Source organism: Microtus oregoni, unplaced genomic scaffold, assembly GCF_018167655.1.
Source record: "Microtus oregoni isolate MIOR12 unplaced genomic scaffold, Mior012 000004F_ref0000308, whole genome shotgun sequence".
NCBI lineage: Eukaryota > Metazoa > Chordata > Mammalia > Rodentia > Cricetidae > Microtus > Microtus oregoni.
This window is the reverse complement of record NW_024543063.1, coordinates 53,095,535-53,121,496: the sequence shown is the minus strand read 5'-3', so window position 1 is coordinate 53,121,496 and position 25,962 is coordinate 53,095,535. Positions and strand designations below refer to the sequence as shown.

At 34.6% G+C, this 25,962-nt stretch overlaps 1 protein-coding gene across 6 annotated transcripts in view; it reads right to left on the bottom strand.

Moving 5' to 3' along the window:
- Cdh8 (cadherin 8) overlaps nucleotides 1-25,962 on the bottom strand; it is a 356,477-nt gene that overhangs the window by 65,951 nt on the left and 264,564 nt on the right. For all 6 annotated transcript variants that reach the window (XM_041649655.1, XM_041649660.1, XM_041649657.1 and 3 more), the window contains exon 9: nucleotides 6,451-6,572. In XM_041649655.1, the coding sequence (XP_041505589.1) occupies nucleotides 6,451-6,572 (122 nt within the window). The remainder of the gene's footprint in view (nucleotides 1-6,450; nucleotides 6,573-25,962) is intronic.

Genomic DNA, 25,962 nt, shown 5'->3' with positions numbered 1-25,962 from the left:
ATTTTTAAATTAGAGATATTCAACCCATATTGCTATTTAATTACAAAATAATGTCGATGTTTTAAATATTTAGTAAGACATGTGGGAGGTGGAGGCATGAAAATCTGTAGTTCAATGCTACCTATGACTGCTTAATGAGTTCCAGGATGACATAGGGTACATGAAGCTCTTCCTTAAAAGTAAAAGCAATATGTATATGTGTGTATGAATATATTAATATCTGCCTGCCTGGTGTTTCCAAAAATATGAGAGTTTAAATTAACTATCATTCCTTAACGCTGAGTCACAAAATGGCTGTCATAGATACGAATGACATTTGTATTGTTCTTACTCCATATTCTTCAACAATATTTTATCAAAAATCCTTTTAATGCTCTCAGAATTGTGCTCTTCAAATTATACTCCTATTAATAGCCCACTTAACAAGGTTTCGCTGCATGAAGTTTCTCCATGTACAGGTTATGGACCCCAATTAACTGACCATCTTTATTCTACCCAAACTCAAGTGAAAAAATAGTATTTCAGGTATTCTGTTTACATTATCAGTTTCCTCTGGTTTAAATTAACCTTGACTCCCACTTGGGTGTGCAGATAGCTCAGGAAAGGGCTGATAGGAAGGTTGAAACTAAATCCCTTGTAAACTGCTTCACAAGTCTTACAAAGCACCCTCATTTTATTTTGTTGCTTTATATTTCATAGAAAAGATCTCAGAAACTGAAAAACAAATGAACCAAGTTACAGATTCATTCTTCCCTGGGTTTGTCAACAGATAATTATCATTACTTTTCTTATGAGGCTTTCTTTTTACCCAAGGTGTCCCAGAGTGTGTTTGAGTATAGTATGTTATTTTTCTCATGAGTTGATATATGTTTCCGCCTTTGATGGTGTTTCTTATTTTTATTCAGAATCTTAATATTCTCATGGCTAGATTCCTAAGAGTTATTCTACATGCTCACAAAATTTTAAAAGTCTTCTTCCTTGGGAAGTACAATGAGATTCTAAAAATTGCAAAGGTTTTGGCCTCTTCAGAAACTGAGTTTGAAACATTTCTGTAGTCTCATGAAACCTTTACTTCATGTGCGATGGTGCATGTCTTCAATCCCAACACAAAGCCAGGGGGAATTTTGTGAGTTCCAGGCCAGCCAGATCTCCAGTATCCTATTCCAGGTGAGTAAGGCATCGTGAGGCTTTGTCTCAAACAAAAAGTAAAAAAGGAAACACTACTCTCCTCTTCAGCCTTGGCCTCTATAGTTTTGCAATTCCTGAAAATGTCAAACTGCACAACTAACAACATCTATAATATGTTAAATGACTCTATATATTATTTCCCACCACAGCAAACAGTTTAAGTTACTTCTGTCTCCACTGTCAACAAAAGGACAATGTGAGACAAAAGGACTAGCGAATATGCTTGGCAGTTACAGTTTCCTAAAGTCTCTTTCCTCTTTATAATGTATGTTTGCACTCGCAAATATTGGTGCAAATTCTACTCAGCCATGGAATTCTAGAAAATATTCTGATTCACAGATGTCCTCGGTTGTCAAGCAGAGATATTGCTGTGGATTCTGAACTGGCTTAAGTTGATGGTTAGAAGGTCCCCTGTGTGCCTAATCTATTCTCATTCTCTAGTTTCACTTTAAATAACAACAAATGAAAAAAAAAACAATTATCTGATACTACATAAGATTTCTTCAATTTTATTTTTCTCCTCTGTTATGTGTTTAATTTTTTTTCCTTCTAGCTAAAACTCTTAAATAATGTTTACAATGTCTTCCTCATTGGCTTTAAGAGAATACTTCTTTCTTTTCATATTTTTCCGAATTGATGTTATATTGATTGGTACACCATTAATGCATAATTCATATTGTTCAATACATAAATTAACAATTTTTCATCAGAAGAGTTTGCTATGTATACTGCCTATCTGAGAGTAAAGCAAATATTTCAGTAATAATATTTGAGAAATTAACTTTTGAAATGTGTCTAATTGTTGAATGAAATCAACTTAAAACATAATTATAAATTTTTATTACTCTCCTTTCTATAGTAATTATGCTACGTATCATTGAGAAGTGTGAGTGACTGTTTTTTGTTGAACTGTGATAATTCTATAATAAGTACTAAATGGCTAAAATGTTGCCAAGTATAGGTAACATTTATAAGCTAATTTTTTTGATTTTGTTATATTCTTTTTATAAACCAGACCTAACGACTTCTTTCTCAACAGAAGGTTTCCATTAGTATAGACACTAATGAAACTCACATTATAATCCAATACATTCATTTATAGGGACAAGACACACTGTTTCATGAAGGAATGAAAAGCTTAAAAAACCTGTTGTCCAAGTATTTTGAACACTAAACAGGACACCTTGACTCAAAACAAAATAAATAGTTGTTTAGTTCCTGGGCTGAGGAACTGTTGGGAGGAAGCAGCTAGTAACCTGTATATAGTAAGCAAGACATTAGTATTTGAAATAAAACCCTAGGAAAATTAAGTCAAGGAAGTAAGAGGAAGGGCATAGTCCTGAAATCTCTCTGGCCAGCTGTGGCTGCTGCTCTATGTTTTCTCCATGTGTGGTTCTGCGTGTAGACCTGCTGAACACACTTAAGGAAGACACTAGTCTCTGAACATTTGTTACCTGTTCCTCCTCCCGTCCAGCTGGGTTCCCCATTGTCTTCAGATAGACTCTGGCTGAACTCTTAAGACCAACGTTTTCTGTACCTGTGGAATTTATCTTATAATCTGAGGACTTTTCTTGATGTATTGTTACGTCTTTAGGGCCATTTAGCATCTTTCTGTGTTGGGTGTTTGAAAGAATTTCTTGAAAATCTGTAAATTTGAAATGAGTGTACATGGAGCAGAAAGAAAATTTCGTGATGATAAAAGTCTGATCTTAGATATTGTATGGCACTAAATTTCTCATGCTTAGCCAAGCCCTGGTGATGCTCAGTGACACTTAGTGACAATAAACACCCTCTTCACCAGAGGTGTCAATTATCAGACATATTTTTAAATGCAACTCACATTCCCAGTTTTATCCAGGGCATTAGTCAGGATTAAGTGTAGAGATCTTTTCTATGCATCTCATAAAACTGATAGTTAATTATTTGGTAGATCATCAAAATCAGACTCTGCTTGACTTAAATTTTGCAGATGTATACCACTTGATATCATGTGACATAAGATAACTTACCCATATAATTTAGACACGGTGTTTAAGAGAATAGTGATCCAAAATATTGCATTAACATTTATTGTTTATCAGGACCATTAAATGTATTCAAAAACGAAAGGATTTGGATGGATTTTCTGTGATAGAGAATGACTCCAGACTCTTTATGATAGTTATTGTTGCTCTCTCAAGAGACTCAGTTTTACGAACTCTATCTTTTGCTTCAGAATTTTGAGAAGGTCAGAGGAACCATTTTAGGATTCACTAGATTCCTTCAGATAGTTACACCTCTTTTAATAAGATGCATTATGAAGTACAGCTGAGTACCCAGACAGGCAGAGGGTCCTCTTTCTTTGCCTTCTTTAAGATTCTAGATGTGTGTAGAGAAATCAAATACTGTTGATATGAGCATGTTGAAGTAGATTCTCTATCTCTGTCATAAGGTATTTTAAGTTGCTTTGTATATACCCTTCCAATCCAAACACTTATACTGGGTATATTTAAGAGCTAGCTCTGGAGTATTATTAAATTTCTCCAGGTGCAAAAGCTATGAGGAAGCTGTTTCTCTATACGTTTATTCTGAAATCTGTGTATTTCAGGTGAACAACATAAATCATTAAAGAATACTAAGATAACTATTGATGTAGTGAGTAAGTGATAGTTTTATTTATTTATTTATTTTCATGATATTATGATCACTACGGATGAACATTGTAATTCCATAGTGAGTTAGCCATTTGTGGTTTATTATGAGAAATGACAAACACATAGTGTAGCTGGAAATGAAAGTATATGCTTGTAATCACAATACGGGGGTGACTGAGGCAGAAAGGTTAAGAGTATGGGAAGTGTCAGTAAAATTCTGGGTACAAAGCCATCCTGTGCTATGTACTGAGGGATTATCTAGAAAAATTAAGGAATGAAAGGAAAAAGAAATGCAAATATTTCAAACTTTGCAAGTACACACTATAAAGTTTAGTAACAAAATAAAAATGTAGGAAGAAGATAAAATATAAGAATTAGGTATTTAAACACGAAAAATTAGACAGGAATGATATAAGAGACCTACATGAATTCTGGCTGACACAAAGATTTCGGAGGGTTTGAGGAAATTGTATACACAATAGTAGATGTCTCACTCAGTCAGATCTATGGTCCAAACCAATGCAAAACAATGGCTGATCCCTTCATGGAAATAAAACACCAGTAAGCAGTCTGAAATCACACTCATAGGGGGCACAGTGCAGTGACACACACGTGGCAAACACATTGCTCACAGAATAAACCATTCATTATGACTTGCAAAATTCATAAAATAAAGAATAAACTTTTTATTTTGATGTTGCAGAGAAAAGGTTGGGAAACACTGTGTTGAATTTTATTCTGCTTTTTTTTCTGAAGATAAGAAGAACTGCAGAAAAAAATTATTAAATCCTTACAAACAATCAAATTCCACAGGGTAAAAATCCAAATTCTTAGAGATCCATGCAGCATTCTTGTCGATACCACTATAGAGGCCAATGTGTTTAGTGTCAATGCCATTGACTCTGAACTTGTGTGATGAGTTCTGCATGAGCAATGAAGTTCTGCTTAAATTCTAATGCGTTTTGCAGAGTCTGTATGATATATAAATGCCTCACTTCTGTCTGTGAAGGCTCTGTTATCCTATCAATTTCCTGGTCCGTGTAACAACCATATCCTTGAACTTGACCTGTTACATTTTGATCAATATCTCTGTGCTTATTAATCCAGCACCCGGGCTAAATAGTATCATTAATATTTGTTCATGCAGACACTTGCACACATGTGTGTACATGCACACACACACATATACAGGCACACCGTGATTTATCCTGCCAATAGGGTCCACAAATGGATGATGTTTGGAAGGTATGATTCATACTTGGCAGTTCTATGTTGTAAACTTAAGAAACAAAGGTAATTTTGGAACATGAAAATAAAACCTCATAAGGCTGAATGCCTAGTTACTTAAAGATGATGCATTTTATTCTGAGACCTTCAGCTTTGCTTTGCGTGAAGTGTGTGTTTCATTTTGTTTGTTTGTTTTCTTTTGTTTTGCTTTGCTTTTTGGTAGACTGGGGGTGGGTGGGAACCTAAGCATTTAAGGAGGAATAGTCTAGAAGAATTTGCCCACTGTTTTATGGGCAGGTAACCCTTCATCCCTTTTAAAATATCAAATAAGAAAATAGAGTTAGAGAGCTACAGTCCTATTCTTTTAGGATAAAAAAAATATGACTCTTGTCAGGTAAGCTTCTTGGCAAATAGTAAGTTTAATTCCTAACACCCACATGAGGCACAAGAATAGTTGGATTAACAACTCCAGTGTCATGCTCTCAGCTGCTGTTTATTTAAATGAAAATGTCACCATCCAGAAATAAATTAGGAAGTTGAAAAATGATAAATTTCTTAAACATACAGTACTTCAGCACCTTGTTAAAATAAATCTATTACATTTGTGGTTTTGTAATACTTTACATAGGCCAATTTCATTTCAACATTCAGAGTATAATGACTTGTGGAGATTTTGTTCTTATTTTTACTCCCTCCCTCCCTCCCTCCCTCCCTCCCTCCCTCCTTCCCTCCCACATCCCTCCCTTCTTTCTTCCTCCCCTCTTCCCTGTTTTCCTGTATTTTCATCTTTCTGTCTTCTCTGCTTTATGCTCTTATTTTCTGCCCTTTATCTTTCTGTCTTCAGTATTTCTATGCAATATGAGTCCCATCATTACACATATAATTGCCTTATGGGCATTTCTAAAAATTGATATATACCTTATGATTGCCTAAATTTACGTAACACGTGTACTGACATAAAAATAGCTACCTAAAGTTTTCTATAAACTACTGGTTTTTCTGGGCCAACAATTAAGTGTTACTCTTTTAAATCTAAAGCAAAAATGCATGACTGCAAGGAGCTGTTGATTAGATTCTTGTCATATGAAGGTTGCGTTAAGCTCCTGCACTGTAAGACAATTCCCACGCATCACCCATATCTGATGAATCCTAAGACAATGATTTGGCTTTGGGTTCATAGCAGAGCAGATCATTTCACTTTTATGAGACAATTTGGTCATAAGTAGGAGGAGAATTAATATATGAAAAAGACAAATATTCTTTTCTGTTCCCATTTGGATGAGTGTTATGCCTGTGACTTTGTAGAGCAAACCAGCGCAAATGCACACGATGATGCCGATTAAGTAAATACGAGACAGTTGTATACAAACATATTCAGCATTAACAACATGGAGATATTTACTTGGCCGGGTTTTCCATTTTCACATAAAAATGCTTCATATTCAGCTGCGAATTCAGGGGCGTTGTCATTGACATCCAGCACTTTAATAGCAACGGGCACTCGAGATATCTGGCTGTGGTTTCCTATGGGAAGGAAAAAATAGTATCAGCATTCAGGGTGTTTCCTTTGAACTTGTAACTTACCTTCCCTCTCTATGACTTTTGTTATCTCCCTTCACTAGGATGTTTTCCAACTAGAGATTGTAGAGTATAACCTAGAAGTATTGATGAAGAATAACAAATGTTTCACTCCTTAAAAAAGGCAGCAAATTAATATTCTAACCACCATTTTCTAGAGCTTACTTCACAAAGAACCATATGTAAATAACTAAGAGACATTGTATTTATGAAGTTTATTGATAAAGACATTTTTTTAAAGAAAATCAATATATATAACAAAGATTTATCTGTTCACTAGGAGAGAAAAGTGCCCATTCTGAGCTTTTATTTTCTAAGCCTGTATCTATTAAGTTCAGGTTTAAGAAACCAGTACAAGTGTAGAATTAAATCATTTGTTGAAAAGGAGTTCACAACAGTCATGAAAACGATAAAATTTGAGATGAACAATCATGTATCTCTTAAACTTTGTGTTTCATTAAAAATCAATGTTAGTATATTTTTGAAAAGGCCAGAAGACTGATATTTTCATAAATACATTCATATAAATAAAATTATAGTATTTTAATGTTTCTATCTTTATTTCTATAGTAGAGAACTCCACATATAATCTAAAAGTTTTAGGTCTCTAAACTAGATATAAAGTATATGTATATATGTGTCTGAACAAACACACAATATAATCGGTTCTTAATGGTATTGTTGGGTTAGGCGATATTTTTTGTGAGTAATAAATGCAATTCAATTTGACTCTGACTGTACCATGTTATAATCTTTGATCTGTTGTAAATTATACAGAATGAAATGAAGAGGGCCATTTATATATTTGGGTTACTGAAGCACTGAATATTTATAAGCAAACAGTGAGGGAAAACATATTTGGCTTTTAATATAGACAAATAGGCTTACATTTAATATCAAACTTTTTGACAATGGATTCAGGAAAAGAATCTACAAAACCTAAAAATATCACTATTTTTATGTATAAAAGTGATTTCTAAAGCACACACAAAACAATTGTTACAGCCATGCTGCAAATTTACTGTCACTTCCTTGCTAACCCTTAAAATTTGAATTCAGCTAATTGGGGAAGCAGGCCCTAAAATTCAAAATTGATTTGATGACATTTAGCTGACATTGACGACATGGAAATACTCATGGAAGTAATGGGACACAACTTCCTGAAAATTAAGATAATGGCACCCAATGCCTCCCAAGTTTTGCCCTTTTTACTTTGTTGTTTATTACCTAATGAATTAATTCCTTCTCTTATAGAGAAAGCATGTGACTGTCTAGTTTAATGGAATGTAAATTCTAAAAACAGTGTAACACATATCTCTAAGACAAGAAAATGACATTTCAAATTTTGTCTAGTCAACAAAACTCTGCAAAGGTTACACTTTAAATTCAAAACGACTGTGTCCTTAAAGGCTTATATCGCTTTCTACCCTGACCATGAGCGCTCCTGCAATGTAGAATGAATTGTGTTTACAACAAACAAAGTTTAGAACCCTAACTTACCCTCCTTCACAGCTGTTTTGACTCATTTTTCTCCCCAGGGAAATTGAAAGTCCAGAATTTAAGATTTTATTGATGAAATTATTGCAAATGTTATAGTAAAAGAAATAAAGCTTATCACTTATAAATACCTGTCATGTATTTAGGTACATTCTAGCCTTTGCATTTGGTAATTTCCAGTATTATCAGCACTGTGTATATTATGTTTGTTTAAAGAAAATATTTTATACTGTAATAATATTAAAATTTATTCAGTTTTGTCTTTCAAACAGGAACCATTTTTATCGCAAAATTTGGAGAATATAGATTATCCTCAGGGACCTAAACAGGACCAAATCTTCAAATGTTCACACATTTGTTGTTTTTATCTTGAGTTTTAGAAATCTTTGGAAATTGAAATTGGATATCACACTGACTCAGATGAATTCTATAAGGACTAATTGTCTAATAATTGTACTTATAATCTACTACCCTCCATGAGAAGTTGTACAATTTGACCTCACTATTTTAGGGTTCTGTTTTATCACTGAAAGCCCCCCTTAGTGAATTATTTTTTTTAAACTTTCATATATCTTAACAGTAAAATACTGCTGGTTGTTCATTTAATTTTATAATATTAATTCATTTTAATTCCTAATATAATTCTTTTGTATATGAAAAATTACAGTGAATATCTATTTAATATTATTGCATTCAACCTAATGATGCCATTACTAAGTGGTCATCAAAAACTAAATAAGCTGCTTGTTTCAAATAGTCAATACCAAGACGGTCACTGCAGAGCATAGGAAAGTACAGGGAAAATCTATCCTAGACCTTAAGCAGTGTCTTGATCCTTTTTGATCCTTTGCGGTGAACAGCATGGTAAGCCATTGATCAGGCTTCCTGACAATGTTTGATAAGTCCAAATCTATAAGTATAGTAGTTGGTAGCTGTTGTTTGCTTTTGATGTTATGTGCACACATTTTATATACAAACACATATAGACTTTCTTCTAAGTACTTAAAAGTGATAATTTATTGCAGGTTCTAAATTTTTAATTTCTCTCTCTCTCTCTCTCTCTCTCTCTGTGTGTGTGTGTGTGTTTGTGTGTGTGTGTGTGTGTGTGTGTATGTATGGTAGGAACGAAGTTCTTACATATCTTAGCTAGGAACTCTAATACTGATACATCAGCATTTTCCTTTTTATTTAGCATTTTGGAATATGTTTTCTTAAAAATATAAAGGAAAAAGACAAACTGTTTCTGTTGCATTGAAAAGTGACCTTAATGTAGTAGACGCAGATGGTAGCCTCAATTGTCTTGTAGAAAACAATGGCATTTCAGGGTAACCAAATACAGTTTCAACTACTAAATGCCATTCTCCTTTTCTCTAATGAATCCTTTTTCAAGAATGGATTATGCGGTATGTTTAGGTATAACAGTGACTTTCTATCATCTCTCTCTCTGTCACATAAACTCAAAAATTTGACCATAAATTTCATGTTTTTATAATCAATGTTATGGAATATTACTGAGTGTTTAAGTCACAATACTTGGAAATTTGCTTCTAACTGGCTCAATGATCTGTCACTACGTTTACAGGTATTACCTGAAATGAGCATCCTTACCTTGTTACACTATAAGAAAAGAATAATTTGACAAATTTACAGATGCTCATGGGGTCCAGGAAATAATTATTGATTCTTTTACAAGTAGAGGGGTTGAAATCATGAACAGTAATTTATTGTCAAAGAGAGAATGCAAAATAAGAGTTTATAATTGACCAGAGGATAAGAGCAATGACAAAAATTCAGAAAAGAAGATGAAAGTATAGATGATAGAAAAGAAAACATCTTGGGATTTTAAACTAAACTTCCAAAAATGGAAAGGTTTTGGAACATGATTTCAGAAGTAGGCTTAAACTCTTTAATGACTAAAGGTAAGACATTTAGAAATACTTTTTTGCCATAGGTGGTATAATCAATTATAAATAACTAAAGGTTATTTGCCAACCCATAGTCAGTTAAAAGAGCTAGTTAGAACGCAGTTAGCTAGTGGGCACTATCAAGATGGCATGCAAATGGTAACAGTGTAAGAGACTTTTCTCAATAGTTTATTGTTACGTGTGTTCTTTGTGTAAGACAAGTGGCTTGACCGAGGGTCTATCCGAGTCCCTGACTCTACCAAATACCTAATTGAGGTTTTCTACCCTCACGTCCACCTAAAAAAAATCTTGTAGTCACCAGAATTCTAGAAAAAATTTATTGTGATATTATAAGAGAATACAAATAGGAGTCACTCTTTTTCACCCATGAAATATAAACCATATCAACATAGTATTTTCAAAGTAAATTATAGTTTAATCAAATGAGTTTTCGCACCTAAGGATCGAAACCTTTGGACATAGCTTTTTTTTTTTTTTTTTTTTTATTAACCAATGAGTTTTCTCAGAAGAAGATGACACATTCGTTTTTCAATTCAGTCAAGCTAAAGACTTATATTATATATTGGAAAATTCCTTAAGCTCTGGAGAAAAAGACTTAAACATTATAATCAGGCAGGCTATCACTAACACTTTTCTGATTTTCCTGACTGCTAAAAGACAAATTTCAGCCTATACTCCTTTTTATGTGCCAAATAGAAGGGAATGTTTGGGTCTCTTATTTGGTAGATGTGTTTTTCTTGAGCCTGTAAATGGCACAATGCTACATAATTGAGTGTCAGGTCAACCGCACTGATTTCTATGAATCTACAACAAGTCATTTAAGGTAGGGTCTTTCCTTCAACCTAGTTTGATGTTTTGGTTTTTTTTTTTTTTTTTTGTTTTTTTTTTTGTTTTTTTTTCTGATCTAGACAGAAAGAGAACAAGTCCCAGAGATATTTCTATCTCTGTCCTGGTCAGAGCTAATGGGACAGCCTGGTTTCATGTGAATTAAAGTGTTCACTTGTGCCTCAAACACTCTCAACAGCTGAGTCATCATTGCATATTCAACTTCATATTATTTAAAGGAAAATCTATAAAAATCACCCTGTAAATTTAAGAGCCCTGATTGAGTATTTATACAGCAAGAACTGATAATAATGGATCATGAGACGATGCTGTTCATTTATTTTTGCCTTTTATTTCTATAACATTGAAAATCAGGTTCAAAGAGAACATAGATGTATTTTTATAGCCAGCTGTAAACGTGGATTTAGAGCAAAATAAGGATTGTTGTTAATTTTGTGGATTTATATTAACTATTATTACCTAGCCAATCCTAAACATCCAGTGTGTCCATGAAAGTTTTGGGTAGACAGGATCAATTTGCCCAGAATGACTCAAGTCACGAATCAGTAAATCTAAAATATGTATCCACAGAGCAAGATAAACAGAATAATTATATTTGTTTTCAGAAACATTTTTCTCTATACATTTTTCCAAACTCTATATGATCATTTTAATATATTTTGATAGTCAGTCTTCATTGTCAATCAGAATGAATTAGGAAAATCCTGGAGTATTAGTGAGACACACCTCTGACTATGTCAGTTGACAAAGAGGTTTAACTGAGGGAGGTAAACCCAACCTGAGTGTGCATTGTGCAATCTTGTGTGCTGAGATTTCAGACTGAATAAAAGGTGGAAAAGAAGAAAGCAGCTCAACAGAAAATCTCCTTTTCTTTGCTGCCTGACCTACTCAGGTGTAAGCAAGCAGCCTCAGGCTTCTGCTATATGCTATTCCATACTCAGACTGCAGTCAGGGGACTAAAACAATATTTTTCTTCTTTTCATTTTATATACCAATTCCAATTTATTTTATTTTTTTAAAGGATAGTCAGAAGTTTAAGGTTTAATGTCTAATTCTGAAGAATAACAATTTGTAATTAAATTTTACCATGATATGAAGATATCTTTGCTAAGAAAATATCTCTAAAGTGCATAGGCCACTTTAGACGTATTTTGGGTAATGTTTCACACACATATGTTAGGAATAGTCATCTACATAATTTTAGTCTTATTTGCAATTTACCTAAGTATATTAATTATGACATTTTAATGTTATTTTTTGTTTCAATTTGTATATGCTTTGGATTTGATGTGGGATTCTCCTCTGCATTCTGTGAATAGGTTTTTTTGCAACTGGTTAATAAAGAAACTGTTTGACCTATAAGATGCTGTGAATATACTTTATTAAAACTGGTTAATGAAAAAGTGTACTGGTAAATAGGATGTTGTAGGATTCCCCCTCTGTATGCTTTGAAAATGTTTTATTACAATTGGTTAGTAAAGAAATTGTTTTGGCCTATAGCTTTGGCGTATTTCTGGCTAACTCTTACATCTTAAATTAACCCATTTTTATTAATCTGCGTATTGCCATTAGGCTGTGGCTTACTGGATTAGGTTCTGTTCTAGTGTCTTTCTCCTTTAGCAATTACATGCCGTCTGCCCCCTTCAGCACCTATTTCTCTCTCTCTCTCTCTCTCTCTCTCTCTCTCTCCATATATATATAATATATATATATATAATATATATATATATATATTCAAGTATATATTTAACCCTGCCATAGGCCAGAGCAGATTTACTCATTAACCAATTAAAAAAAAACACATATACAAAAATACATCCCACATCATCTTCCCTTTTCTCTAAATTAAAAGGAAGGATTTAATTTTAACATAGTAAAATGGCATATGAATAAACAAGTAGCAAGCAAGAATTACTCTTATAGTATTTAGCCTTTTGTATCTGGAACATTTTATATCTAATTTATCTTTTATCATAACTAAGGAAAGCTATAACTACCTGTCTTTAATTATTTAAAACCCCAGAAGGACATAGCATTATCTAGGTAAAAAGGAGGTACATTATAAGCAACTTCCACAACTTTAGAATTGACAGAGTCATCTCTCCATTTGGACAGTCATCCAAAGTTCTTCTGTATTGTTGGGGCATCCATCTTCAGCCTACAGGCCCATAATATCTGGCAGACTGTTTTTATGAATAAGGAAATCTCAAAGCCTGTTTTGCCTATATTGGCAGTTTGTCAGTCACTTTCTTTTGTGTCCCACAGAATATCAGGCAGACTCATTCATTAAGTAGTAGCCCTGAAGGACTGTCTCACTTTTAGGCAAGTTTACTAGTCATTTCTATGGGTCCTGCATGTCCACTTCATACAGCATACCATAATACAGCCTACCATCAAGCAGTCCAGGCAAGAGGAGTTTCTTGCTCAAATGGCTAGCAAATTTTATAAGAAGACTCATGCCCATTTTCCTCTTGAAATAATGGGTGCTTCCAGAAGCAGACATGTCTCACTGTTGGGAAAAGTCTAAGTTCTTAAAACATTTTAATGCTATATTTTGAAGGTCTTTGAAGTGTTGAAAAATATCTAATATATATATATATATATATATATATATATATATATATATATATTTCTGTATATCTAGAAAACCTAACTAACATCACTATAAGTTTGACTGTTATAAGTGAATATTTATTAATCTGTAATTTTAAATTATGCATTATATTATTTTAAATTACTTGTCTAAGTGTAACTTAAACCTTTGAGTAATTTTGTATACTTATATTTAAAATTCATCTGTGAATAGAAGTGAGACTTGTATGTTGATTGCCTGTATAACAACAATGACTCTTTACATGACTTTAATGTAGATGTTTGAATTTCATATTGTGTATTGATTTTCTAAGATATTTCCCTTCAGTTTTTCCACAATATACCTGCTGATTTACAGCTGCTTTCTCCACGTTGGAACAGTCCTTGCTGGAAGGAGGAGGGAGTCCAGTAAGACAATAGAAATGATTGACACTTGTGAGTTCTAAAAGTTACAGGATCAAGCTCTTGCCCACCATTGCATTAGTAGCATTTGATAAAGAGTTTCTCTCAGCCCCATTGCTGCATATCAATTACACTGGGAGCTTCAGGGATGTAGATTTTATGTGTTATCACTAAACCTAGGATGGGCTTTTCAGTAATGGAGTTGTCTTTAAGCCATCCATACTCCTAATCAGTCTTCCTCCTTCCATGTTCCTGTTTATAACCTGAGTAAATTAGCCTATTCAGTAAGATAGACTTAAATCATATCAGTTTTTTTTTTTTTGTGTGTGTGTGTGTGTGAGTTTGCTTGCTTTGTTTCATTTTTGGTCAATCTCAGATTCCTATAGAGGATAAACAAAATTCTGAATATTTCTTTCTACAAAAACATAAAACATCCCCTGTTTATTTTCTTTCTAAACATTAATATTTATTATTAATTTGTTCCACTATCCTTTTATATGTATTAATATTATTCTAGTGAAAATACTGAACATAGTATACACAGATAGACAGAGGATAGAGGGTAGATAGATAGATAGATAGATAGATAGATAATAAACTGATCCCTCATAGAGCACATTTTATATAAGACTTCAAGCATTTATGTGCAGTGTTAAGAATGTTGGCAATACACTATTGTTTATGACAATTTGTTACACCCTTCCTTTTTCCATGTCATTGTTATTATATATGTTAATTCTACTTTTAATTTACATCTAATGCATGACATTCTGAAGGGAATAATCAGTGCTAAATTTAGGACTCATTCTAATGTGTTTTCCTTTCGCTATGTCTTCATTCCTTAAATACTAGCTGCTTGCAAATATTGCTTTTGTATTCCAACTTTATACTTTATCACAGCCAAAGAGTTTGTCGGGCAGAAGCCAGTATGATGGTCAAAAGGAAAATACATAATCCATCTGCTTCACCTTAAAGCACAATAAGCTCATAATTTTCTTAAGAAAATGAAATTGTAAATTGTTCAGTCCTTGCGGAGCTACTGGAAAAGGACTACTATAAAATAACTCTAATGTTCTGTGAATTTAAGGAATGCAGTGAGAAGTGCCTTACAGAGTCCAGAGGTCATTATTAAGTCTATGCTATATTTAGCTAATGCTCTAAAAGACCAGATCTATCTCTAGAGACTTCCCCTTTTCTTTCCTTGCCTGGACGACAGTGAATTATAAATACCTGTGTTACTGACCAAGATATATGTAGCATATTGACTTAAACAAACACACATAATTCAAGGTAAGGAAGTGGACAAGTTGGATAAGATAACTGTGATACAAGCCACTACCTTATTGACATTGGCATAAAACTAAAATGAATACTGTGGATTTATTACCAGATGGGAATATCAAATAGATTGAATATATGTGCATGTAAACATAGATACATATGCAGATATATTTATACATCAGTCTTTCCTTCAAACCATCTCTTTGTGCATATTAAAAAGAAGCCAAGCTAGAATATTACATATCTTTTTCATGCAATTTAAAATGACATATTGAGTAAAGTATGCAAAGCTATAACTAATGGGCCATACTTCTTTTTTTCTTTTTTTTTATTGAGAAAAAAAAAATTCTACCTCCTCCCAGCCTCCCACTCCTCCCCCTTCCCCCCACTCCTCTCCCCCTCCCTCTCAAGTCTGAAGAGCAGTCAGGGTTCCCTTCCCTGTGGAAAGTCCAAAGTCCTCCCCACTCCATCCTAGTCTAGAACTTGGGGCAACGGGATGATTGGGATAAAGGAAGGTTGGGTAGGGGAGCAGGGAAGTACATATCTTAATTAAGGGAGCCATCTTAGGGTTGGGAAGAGACTTGGATCTAAATGGGGCTTCCAGGTGCCCAGGGCGAGGTCCCCAGTTAGTTCCTGGGACAGCTGAAGATAGGGAACCTGAAATGATCCTATCCTATAGCCATACTGATGAATATTTTGCATATCACCATAGAAACTTCATCTGGAGATGGATGGAGATAGAGACAGAGACCCACACTGGAGCACTGGACTGAACTCCCAAAGTCCCAATGAGGAACAGAAGGAGGGAGAAGATGAGCAAGGAAGTCAGGACCAAGAGGGGTGCACCCACCCATGGACCATACTTCTAAATATACTTGCAGAGTTAATAAAAAAAAAAGTCCACAGATGATGGTACTATTTTGTTTAAAATTTTTGTCTTTATCTCTGTAATATTTTACTTGTATCTAAAATGTAGCTGCACATACCACCCAGCTTCTTGGAGAAGAGTTATTAAACCAACTTGGCCTATTACACCTATCATGCCAGTCCGCAATGCAGCCAACAAAGAGGCTGAGAGGCACACACACCTTATCCAGCTTGTTTCCATACATTGAGGATGACAAGAACATAGATCATCCGATTCTTCAGTGTTATTTACAAAATAATGCCCAATAATTGCAACCCCCCAATGCCAAATCTTTATTATCTATTTGTATTTGTAGAGGATGTGGTATGTCTGTATATGACCCACTAAATGTTTTAATTTCTAAGAGAAGAAAAGTGATTTTTTTCTTAATATAGTAGCATAAAATTGAAGACGATAAGCAAAAATATGAAAGAGATGTGCCCTGTCAGCAATAAAAAGCTGTTGTTGACTCTTGCGATCTTGAGCTGGGAATCAACATTTGTGGTGTCTCCTTTTTGACATAGGTTGGCAAAATTTGAGCAAAGTTTTGGGCAAAGTTATTTGAGTAAAACACAATCTAATGTATCCATATATGTTGGCTTGTTACTTTTAGTGTGCCCATCAGTTTTCTATAAGATCACAAGAGTCAATCAATGTGAAATCAATCACCTTGACTGACTTTCTCTATGTCACTAGGTTATAGAGGAATCACACTATAGGCCTAGCCATTTTTTCTATATTTGTTAGTCTTCCTGTGAACAACTTGCCAGTGGAAGTCTTTCAAAGTTAGTGCATCTGATGCAGAGTGCATCAGAAAGTCACCCTTGTCACCATTTTGTACTTGAGGCTTTCGGTTATTCATTGACCACATGTTCACCCATTGTTTTCCCTCTCATATGAGTTCTATGGTGAAACTAAAATGACTATTCTCTCACAGAAATGATTCTACTCGAAAGATATCTAAAGGAACTGCCCTGGCCCATTTTATTGGTTAGAGGATAGGTGGGAGGAGTAAACAGAACAGAACACTGGGAGGAAGAGGAAGTGAGCTCAGAGACTCCACAGCTCTCTCTGGAGCAGACGCCTCAGAGAGAGACGCCATGCCCCGCTCCCGGGATGAAGCTCCGACCCAGGATGGACTAGGCTAGAATGTCCCTGGTAAGGGCACCTTGGGGTGCTACACACAGATGATTATAAATGGGCTAAATTAATATGTGAGAATTAGCCTAGAAGAGAATGGGCCAGGCAGTGTTTAAATGAATACAGTTTGTGTGTTGTTATTTCGGGGCATAAGCTAGCTGAGCAGGCAGCCGGGGTGCTGGGGACGCAGCCCCGCCGCTCTTATTACTTCAGATATCTTTTCTAGATTCTGTTCATTTAATAAATATTTACTTCATATATTCCAGTAAATACAAATTCTTGTAGGGATGAGAGATAGCACATAGAACTAGAGACAGCAAAAATGGTTTTAGAACATAGATTAAAGTTATAAAAAGAAGAATGGCCTCCAAAAGTCCAACTAGCCCATAGATATGAATGTCAACTAATTCCTTAAGCTGCAAAGCAACTGCAAGAATCTTAAATGAAAGAAGTTACTTCCTGTCCATTGTTTTTTCAATTTTGTGCTGAACTCTGAAGTTTCTTCCTTATTGACCTACCCTTCTCCAAGATCATTTCAGATAAGGGTCCAATTCTACAACTACACGTTTCTCTTTAGCCATTAGTTCCAGGAAACATAAAATATTCCAAATAAACAAATTTTAAAACATGCTTAGTATTTTACTGGGCAAAGAAGGAAATTTTAAAACATAAACCATATTTATGCATTTTCTAGCAGAGCTTCTCAGGAGAAAAAAGTAGTCACCATCCATAGTAGCAGGTTTCTGGCCCCTGACATTTTGTCACAGAAAAGTAAAACTATGGGAGAGTCAAGGACATGGGGTAGTGAGGTAGGCTTAAAGAGTTGTTCTAATCTTTCAATAAAAGCAAGAAATGATTTTTAATATCACTGTTTTAACTACTGAATTTATAATTGAAATCATATCTAAGGATTAATCTAGTAAACCTTAGAAAGTCACAAGATAAGTGGTTTTCCATCACAGTTGTTTGTTACGTTACAATTCCAGATCATGTAGTCACAGCTGCTCTCTGCTTCACCTGTTAGTAGGGTGGTCATTGTTTACTATATACCCTTACCAACTTATTATAGAACTCTGATTGCTAAAGATGTGGCCCCACAATTCATTACCAAAAATAAAGCAAGCCCTCAGATTAAATGCAGCCAGTGAGTTCTCTTCATGGTTTCTCATCCCTGATATTCATATTAACCTCAAATTAACTGCCTGAGTGTAACTCAGATTTTTATCATTTTAAATATTGCCTATGCAGGTACTTTTTTTTCAGAAATATATGAGAATAGCTTTTAATTTCTTTCACATAAACCTTCATTATAATTTCTTCTCAGGAAAAAAAAGTTGGAATTTGTTCAACATTAAAAAGAATTAATTGCCTAGTATATTAAGGAAATTAAATAAATCATTTCATCATCTGAATAACAAAAAGTATAGTTTTAGAGTAACAGAAAAGACTTGCCAAGGAATTAATGAAGGAGGATGCTAATAATTATTGATGTGCAATGAAACAAACATAAAGAGAAGCTATGTTACTTTCCTATAGTCAGAAGACATACATGTAGAGAAATAAAGCTGGTATTGACCTGGAAGGTTTATCTCTGACTCACTTTCCGAGTGCTACAAGGTAAGACAAATGCTACTGCAAGAGGAATTCATCATTAATCTTCTATGACTTTGAAGGCTGTCAGTGTAAAAACAGTTGCATGGAAAGTATTGTCCATTAGTAGAATAGTGATACAAATGTTATTAGCAATAACTAAACTCTATTTGGTTGAATTAAAAATGTGTTTCACTAGACAAAACCAGTACCTTGCATTAACAAGGTCAAGAACCTATAGCTAAACTGGTCTTAGCCCCCAAGAAGGAAGCCATTATTAATGTTCTGCTAAAGGGATACTGATGTATGAGGCCCTTCTGCTTTTGTGATGCTTTCATTGGTTATTAAAGAATCTGCCTTGGCCTAGTCGATATGGCAGAACTCAGCTAGGCAGGGAAGACAGAATAGAATTCTGGGGTAAAGGGCAGTGTGGCAGAAGCCATGGTTTTTCTGCCCAAGCCAGACGCTGGTTATACTCATGCCGGTAAGCCACAGTCAAATGACAATACACATTAATGGAGATGGGTTAAATTAACATGTGAGAGTTAGCCAATAAAAAGCTGGAGATAATAGGCCAGGCAGTATTTGAATGAATATAGTTTCTGTGTGATTATTTCGGGTATAAGCTATCAGGGTGGCCGTGACCAAAAGCAGTCCCTCTCTTCATACAACAGGATACAGTATGAAACTAACTTGTCCCAGCTTGTAATAATACCCACAGGTCAGTACAGATCTCAAGCCACGTCAGAGTAGAATCTCTGTTCTGAAGGTAGTGATTAACACAGTACTAAAAATTGATTAAGGTGCAGAAAATTAGTGACTACAGAGTGGTCAGCCTTATTTGCAGCATATATGTTATATGCTCCTTCCCAACGCTCAGGGATAATTGCATAAGAGAACAAAGAAGATTGCAGAAGCCATAGGCAGAGAAGGATTACAAGGAAACAGGATTATAAAGAACATTTGATCATTCATTCATTAATAAACTAGTAATTTACAATATAAAACTACCAATTTCATGTTGGAAATAAAGGGGACACAAAAGTAAGATGAGAATTAGTCTATGCTTTCAGTGACATTAGTCTGAAAAGGGAATGGAAATTAATTCTAATCATGAATTATTTCACACACTGGTCCCTTTTCAAGTCTACGTGGCTTTGGTGACATATTTCACTTCCAGAAGGAGTTGTTACTTTGTCTGGACCTTGAAGAAAAATAAATATTTCGGGAACACAAATACATGACAAATCCTGTTAGGAAATGGAAATCACAAAACCAAAGCACACAGAAAAACAAGCATAATGTGTAAATGTGAACAAGTAAGATCCTGCATATCATGCCCAAGAATCTTGAGTGAGCACTCAGGGATCGGCAGATCATATACAACCTGGTCGCAGTTTATGTTAGTAAAGAATTCATAGCCTTTTATTTCGGAACGATTTCCTTAAGCTTAAAATTAAACTTATTCATATCATATGGCTATCATATCATAAAAATCCATATAAATAGCATATTTATGATAGATATTTTCAATGGATATTGGTTATTCAACTAAATAATTTCCCATTTAAACTATTCATAAACAGACTTTTTAAGGATTTTTTTCACAGACAGAACATTTTATATCACTAAGAGTGATGACTATGACAATATCAATACAGAGTTTATGAGATACGTATTGCTTGAATCTTTAAATTATATAAGTATATACTATAAGATGCATTCTATAGTTCAGGTCCACTTAGTGCAAACTAAAGTGTAGATATGTAGTGTAGAGAATGAGTACAATGTTATTGAATGTGTGTTGTTGGCATGGGCACAAGCATATCAAGGACCAATAACTCAGCCCCATGAGGATGGCACAGTTTCTTCTGATCCCTGTGTATATGTTGACAGTATGTCACAAAAGTATCTATTACAGCTTTTGAACCCTGGATGTTTATATCCAGAGATTCTTCCCCCATAGAAACTTCTAGTAGCAAGGTTATATAAACCAATCTCTTTGTTCAGCTGTATATAGTTTTCCTGCCTCGTTGTTTACCTTTAACTAATAACCCCCCCCCTCTTTGTTCAGTTGTAGGAAATACCTCTGCCTCCTTGTTTGACTATATCTAATATATACCCTGAGTTCCCAGGGTGCTGCAAAATTTTCGATTGCCAAATGTTTAAGGTAAATTTGAATTCATGTGTCATCATCTCCCTTTGCCAGTTCACTTCCAAAACCCTTGAAAATACTTTAAAGAAATCCTTAGAGAAAAGCTATAACATAGAAAACCACAAGAAAAGTAAAAAAAATCCCAAAGTTCTCTAAAGGAAATTTTTTCCATTAAATTTTTAGAGTCTACAAACACTCACACACACACACACACACACACACACACACACACACACACACATTCACATGAGAGAGAGGGAGAGGTGAATACAGGCATTCTGATTCATTCTAATACATGATTATTCAATGAGTCAACACACACACACGAGAGAGAGACAGAGAGAGAGAGAGAGAGAGAGAGAGAGAGAGAGAGAATGTGTGTGCATGCAATCTGGTATGTGATTATCCAATAAGGCAACACACATGCTCATACCCATACAGTGCTTGTATTCTAATGTATTATTATGCAATGCAGCAACACACACACACACACACACACACACACACACACACACACACATAAAGACACTGGCACATGCACCCTGACAAAATTGTCCAGTGAAATTCGATCTTCACTCCCATCTCTGTGAACGTAGATTTCCTTCCTCAGGCAATTTAACATAATGTGTTGGGGAGCCTGTGATGTGAGATGTACACTTTTTCTGCATCTCTGTCTTCACACATTCTTATCTCCCCACAAAAATAATGTTCCCACACTAATCCACATTGAGATAAAACCAGGTGTTTGCAATAGCATACTTTATTAAATTTCACTGAATAAAAATGTTTGAGTTTTATCAATTTAATTCTTCATCTGTAAGGATGTTGATGAACACAGACCCAACCTCCTGTCTACACTTAACTCACCTTATTCTGCCTTATTTCTGATAAGTGAATCTACAGATGGATGAAGTTTACTGTTAGACTAAGTTTATAGATCCCCAGAGTTCTTGATTAAACAGTCATCCCAGTCAATATCCACACATAAACATTGTATTGATCATCACAAATTCCTTTGCATTAAGAATGACAAATATTGTTAATAGTCTCAGCTTCTCAAAGATATAAGAATTTGAGAAAGATTCCCACTCACTGGCTACTTGGATTGCAAAGCCAGTCCTTAATTAGAACTCCCTAGATGTGATGATAAAGCCCCAAAGTGTGGAAATGGGCCTGTGTATGGACAGATAAGGAATGCAAATGTTCTTGACCTTGCCCAACCCCATATAAAGGATCACAGGCAACTAAGGAATCCTGAGAGCTGAAGAAATAGTCCTCAGAGAAGAGCATAGTAGTTATATCAAATGATAATTCTTGAAAACAAACATATTATATATATAGTTTATATATATAATGTGTATATATACTGTGTTTGTATGCATGCAGTAGCAATTAATGAAATATAAGCCATAAATTTGAAAAAGAGCAAGGAGAAATATATGGGAGGTATTCAGGGAGGAAGTGGAGGGTGGCATGTGATGCAATTATATTATCTCTCAAAACTAAAAGGAAAAATCAACCCATAAAACATTTCAGTTATCGTATTTTCTTTAAAAATATTTTGAAAACCTAAACTACATCTTGTAATAGATTGCTTTTATATTTTTCAAATCAATATGACAGTTTTACAACTTGGCTTCCAGGTTATTTGACATGTCCATGACCGCTCATGTGGCTGTCAGTAGGTATGATAGAAATGACGCTGTACCTAGTTTGCATGCTCGTCAAGCCACTGATTTCTCATTCTGGTTCCATTGAAATGGGTCTTTTAGAATCTGCGCAGTAGCAATAGGCAATCCACATTTAGGCTTCATTTGGGCTTCTTTATCCAAAATCATCTCCTCTAGATATTCTTCACAGCATCAATGTCTACACCCTGTGAGTAGCACATCTTAGAAATGTCAGTCAACAGTTTTCAACAATTGATCTGATGTCATGTACTTCAAAGACAAGATGACTCCTAAAAGTCCTGCCCATGCTTCAGAATGTTAAGTTCAACAGTGCTGCTGTTTTATCTTACAAAGTTTCAGGGGATTGTTTGTTGTGCAACTGTGCATAACCAAAACAGCTTTTAATGACGGGAAGTAATTGCTACTGCTGTAATGACAAGTTAAAACATGTGGCATTAGCTGAGGGACCAGGTGGCATATAGGAGATGGATGTATCAAGAAGTCAGTGAAAATCAAGCAAACAAAGAAACAAACAAAAAATAACCCCAGGGAAAATATTTGTGAAGGAAAATGTTTGGGAAGAACGTTAATGGTAGGATCTTGTTATGATGTTATTTAAATCAGAGAGTATATTCTTAAAATACATAGACAAGAGACTTTTCTCTTTAATTGCTGAAATTTAGATAATGCTACCTGTTGATAAAGTCTGGAAAGAAGGAAAATATTTAATGAATTTTATTATCTAATTAAAGTGATTCTAGACAGAGCCTGAATATGCAAAGTGCCATATGGATTCTTCTCCTTGCTCAAAGAAAATATGAATGAACAGAATTGAGTTTAAGGGAGAACTTGCCCAGGAACATGGACCAGCTGAATTGAAAGCCTTTTTTAATGTATTTATACATTCAGAAAAGAATTGTTTTATAGTAAGAGTCTTTGCACTTACATGAGATACAGACTAGGAAAATGGTCCTCTGATGTTAAGATATCAGAAAGAAATGAAGTTCCTTCTGTGTTCTACGACAAAAGCTCTCTGAGAATCTGAGAGGAAGTGAATATCTCTTACTGACCCTCTGATATCTTTTGAGCTCTGATCATGGATGTTTTGTACTAAGAAGACTTGCCCTTTAGAGATCTGTGAATGTGACTTTTTGTTTAATTAAGTGCATTGTAAATGGGTGGATAAGATGATTAGAGAGTCTTTAAAGGAAACACAGTGCCATTGATTAAAAGAGAAATTGAGATGGGAAACATTGGATTCTCATTCATAAACAGCAAATGGGTTGAGAAGATACCTCCTACTGCAAAGAGAATTTATCATTGAATTAATAGCAATGATCAAGAAAGTAAAATCACCAGGAAGTGGTGGCACACACCTTTGATCCCAGCACTAGGGAGGCAGAGGTAGGCAGATCTCTGTGAGTTTGAAGCCACAAACTTCTTTGGTCTGCAAGAGCTAGTTCCAAGACAGACACTAAAGCTACAGAGAAACACTGTTCGAAAAACCAAAGGGAAAACAAAAAAATGTAAAACCTAGATCATAGAAGACACAGCCAAGAGTAAGAGTCTTATAGAGTAAATAAACTGGAATATATTAATCAAAGAAGGTAAACCATGCAGTAATTTGAATTCAAGAATTATTCTTTACCAGTGACTACTGTGTGACTTTGAGACACTTCCACATTGAATAATGGTATTTCTACAATTATCCCTATCCAATGCTGCCCAAGGACTCTGAACATATGACTTTCAGGAAACGTCCCTTTAGCTCAAAAAGATTTAGTTGAGAAGAACAACACTCCAGGTATTTGCCTCCCCCAACACTTAAAATAACACCTATTTATTTGATTTGTATGAGGAAACCCTTGACATCAAACCTTCCATTGGTACGACAGAGAGCTAAATGATCAGGATGTTCTTGGCAGGTATACAAATAATTGTAGCCACAGAGGGGTTCAATTTATCTGAAAATGTGGCATAAAATTTTTTAACACTGATCCCATTGACTTCTTCCCTTGAACCTGATGTCTGGTACTGCTTTTGCAGTCAAAGATGGCAGAAAGCAAGTTGTGTCAGCTTCAGCTGACTAGCCACAAGGCATGACAGGTTCAGTCTTTGTCACTTATCTAGCGTTTTTACTTTTGGAAATCAGACAGCATGGATCACAGAGATCATGACACAGTTAGAAGACTGTTTCTGAGACGAATAAATGCAAGCATCAGTCTGTCTTCTTTGAATAGTCCCAGGAATCACTCACCCCTTTTATTGTGTCCTCTTAGGAGACAGTGAGTGAATAAGAAATGAGATGACCTTATTGATAGGCTCTGATTATAGAGTTTAAACAAATCAATTGATTCCATTGTTTTAAACATACTGTTTAGTCTGGAGTTCATTTTTAATTCAACATCAAATGTTTGGAAAATAGTTTTAATACCTTAACTTATGAAAATGAAACTTCTAAGAATTTAAATAGTATGTCTGATTGGATATATTAGGCAATGTTGATCATTTGCCTTATTAGTAATGGATAGTGAAAGCATAGATTCATGCACAAAAAGAAAAATAAATAGATAGAAATAGAACTACCTGAAATTTAACATTAAATATGTAAAAAATAATTTGAAATGTGGATTAATAATAATTTTAGCATGAAAAACATTAACATGATTGGTCTTTGGGAAGAAGAAGTAAAAGGAATATACAAAAATGATTTTTTATTGTGCTATGTGTTTTCAAGGAAAAAGGATAATTTCAAAGTATGCAATTTTAAAAAACTGTCCTTAAAGCATATGACAAAAACCCAGACACCTTCCCACGAAATTTATTTTTATATGATGTTTCTTAAAGCATACCTCTGATACACTTGATGTATACATGAGTTGTCAATTTCTAGTTAAATTCATTCTAATGAATCTAACTCAGATCACCTTTGATCACAAAAATCAAACAAACATAACATCCTTAATTTATACGTTCTCAATTTCCAATGAAGATACGATGATGTAATGAATGCAGACTCTCAGGGTGGAGTAGTCAAGCAATCTGTATCTTATAATCTCACCAGGTAACTAGAACACCTGTTGAGGACTACTAGCCCAAAGACTTTTTAAAATAACTGTGAAATGGGTATATAATAATATCAACTATGTTTTAAGTAAGAACAGAACTTCTTGTTCTTACAAGAAGTTGTAAGGCTACACCAACATCACTAGAAGCTGACTAGATATGCAGAATCTGCACCCCACACAAAGGGAATGAAAATATGTGTTTTAAAAAGACTCCCACATAATTCTTGAGTACATTAAGCTTTAGAAATAGTGTCCTCGGGTAT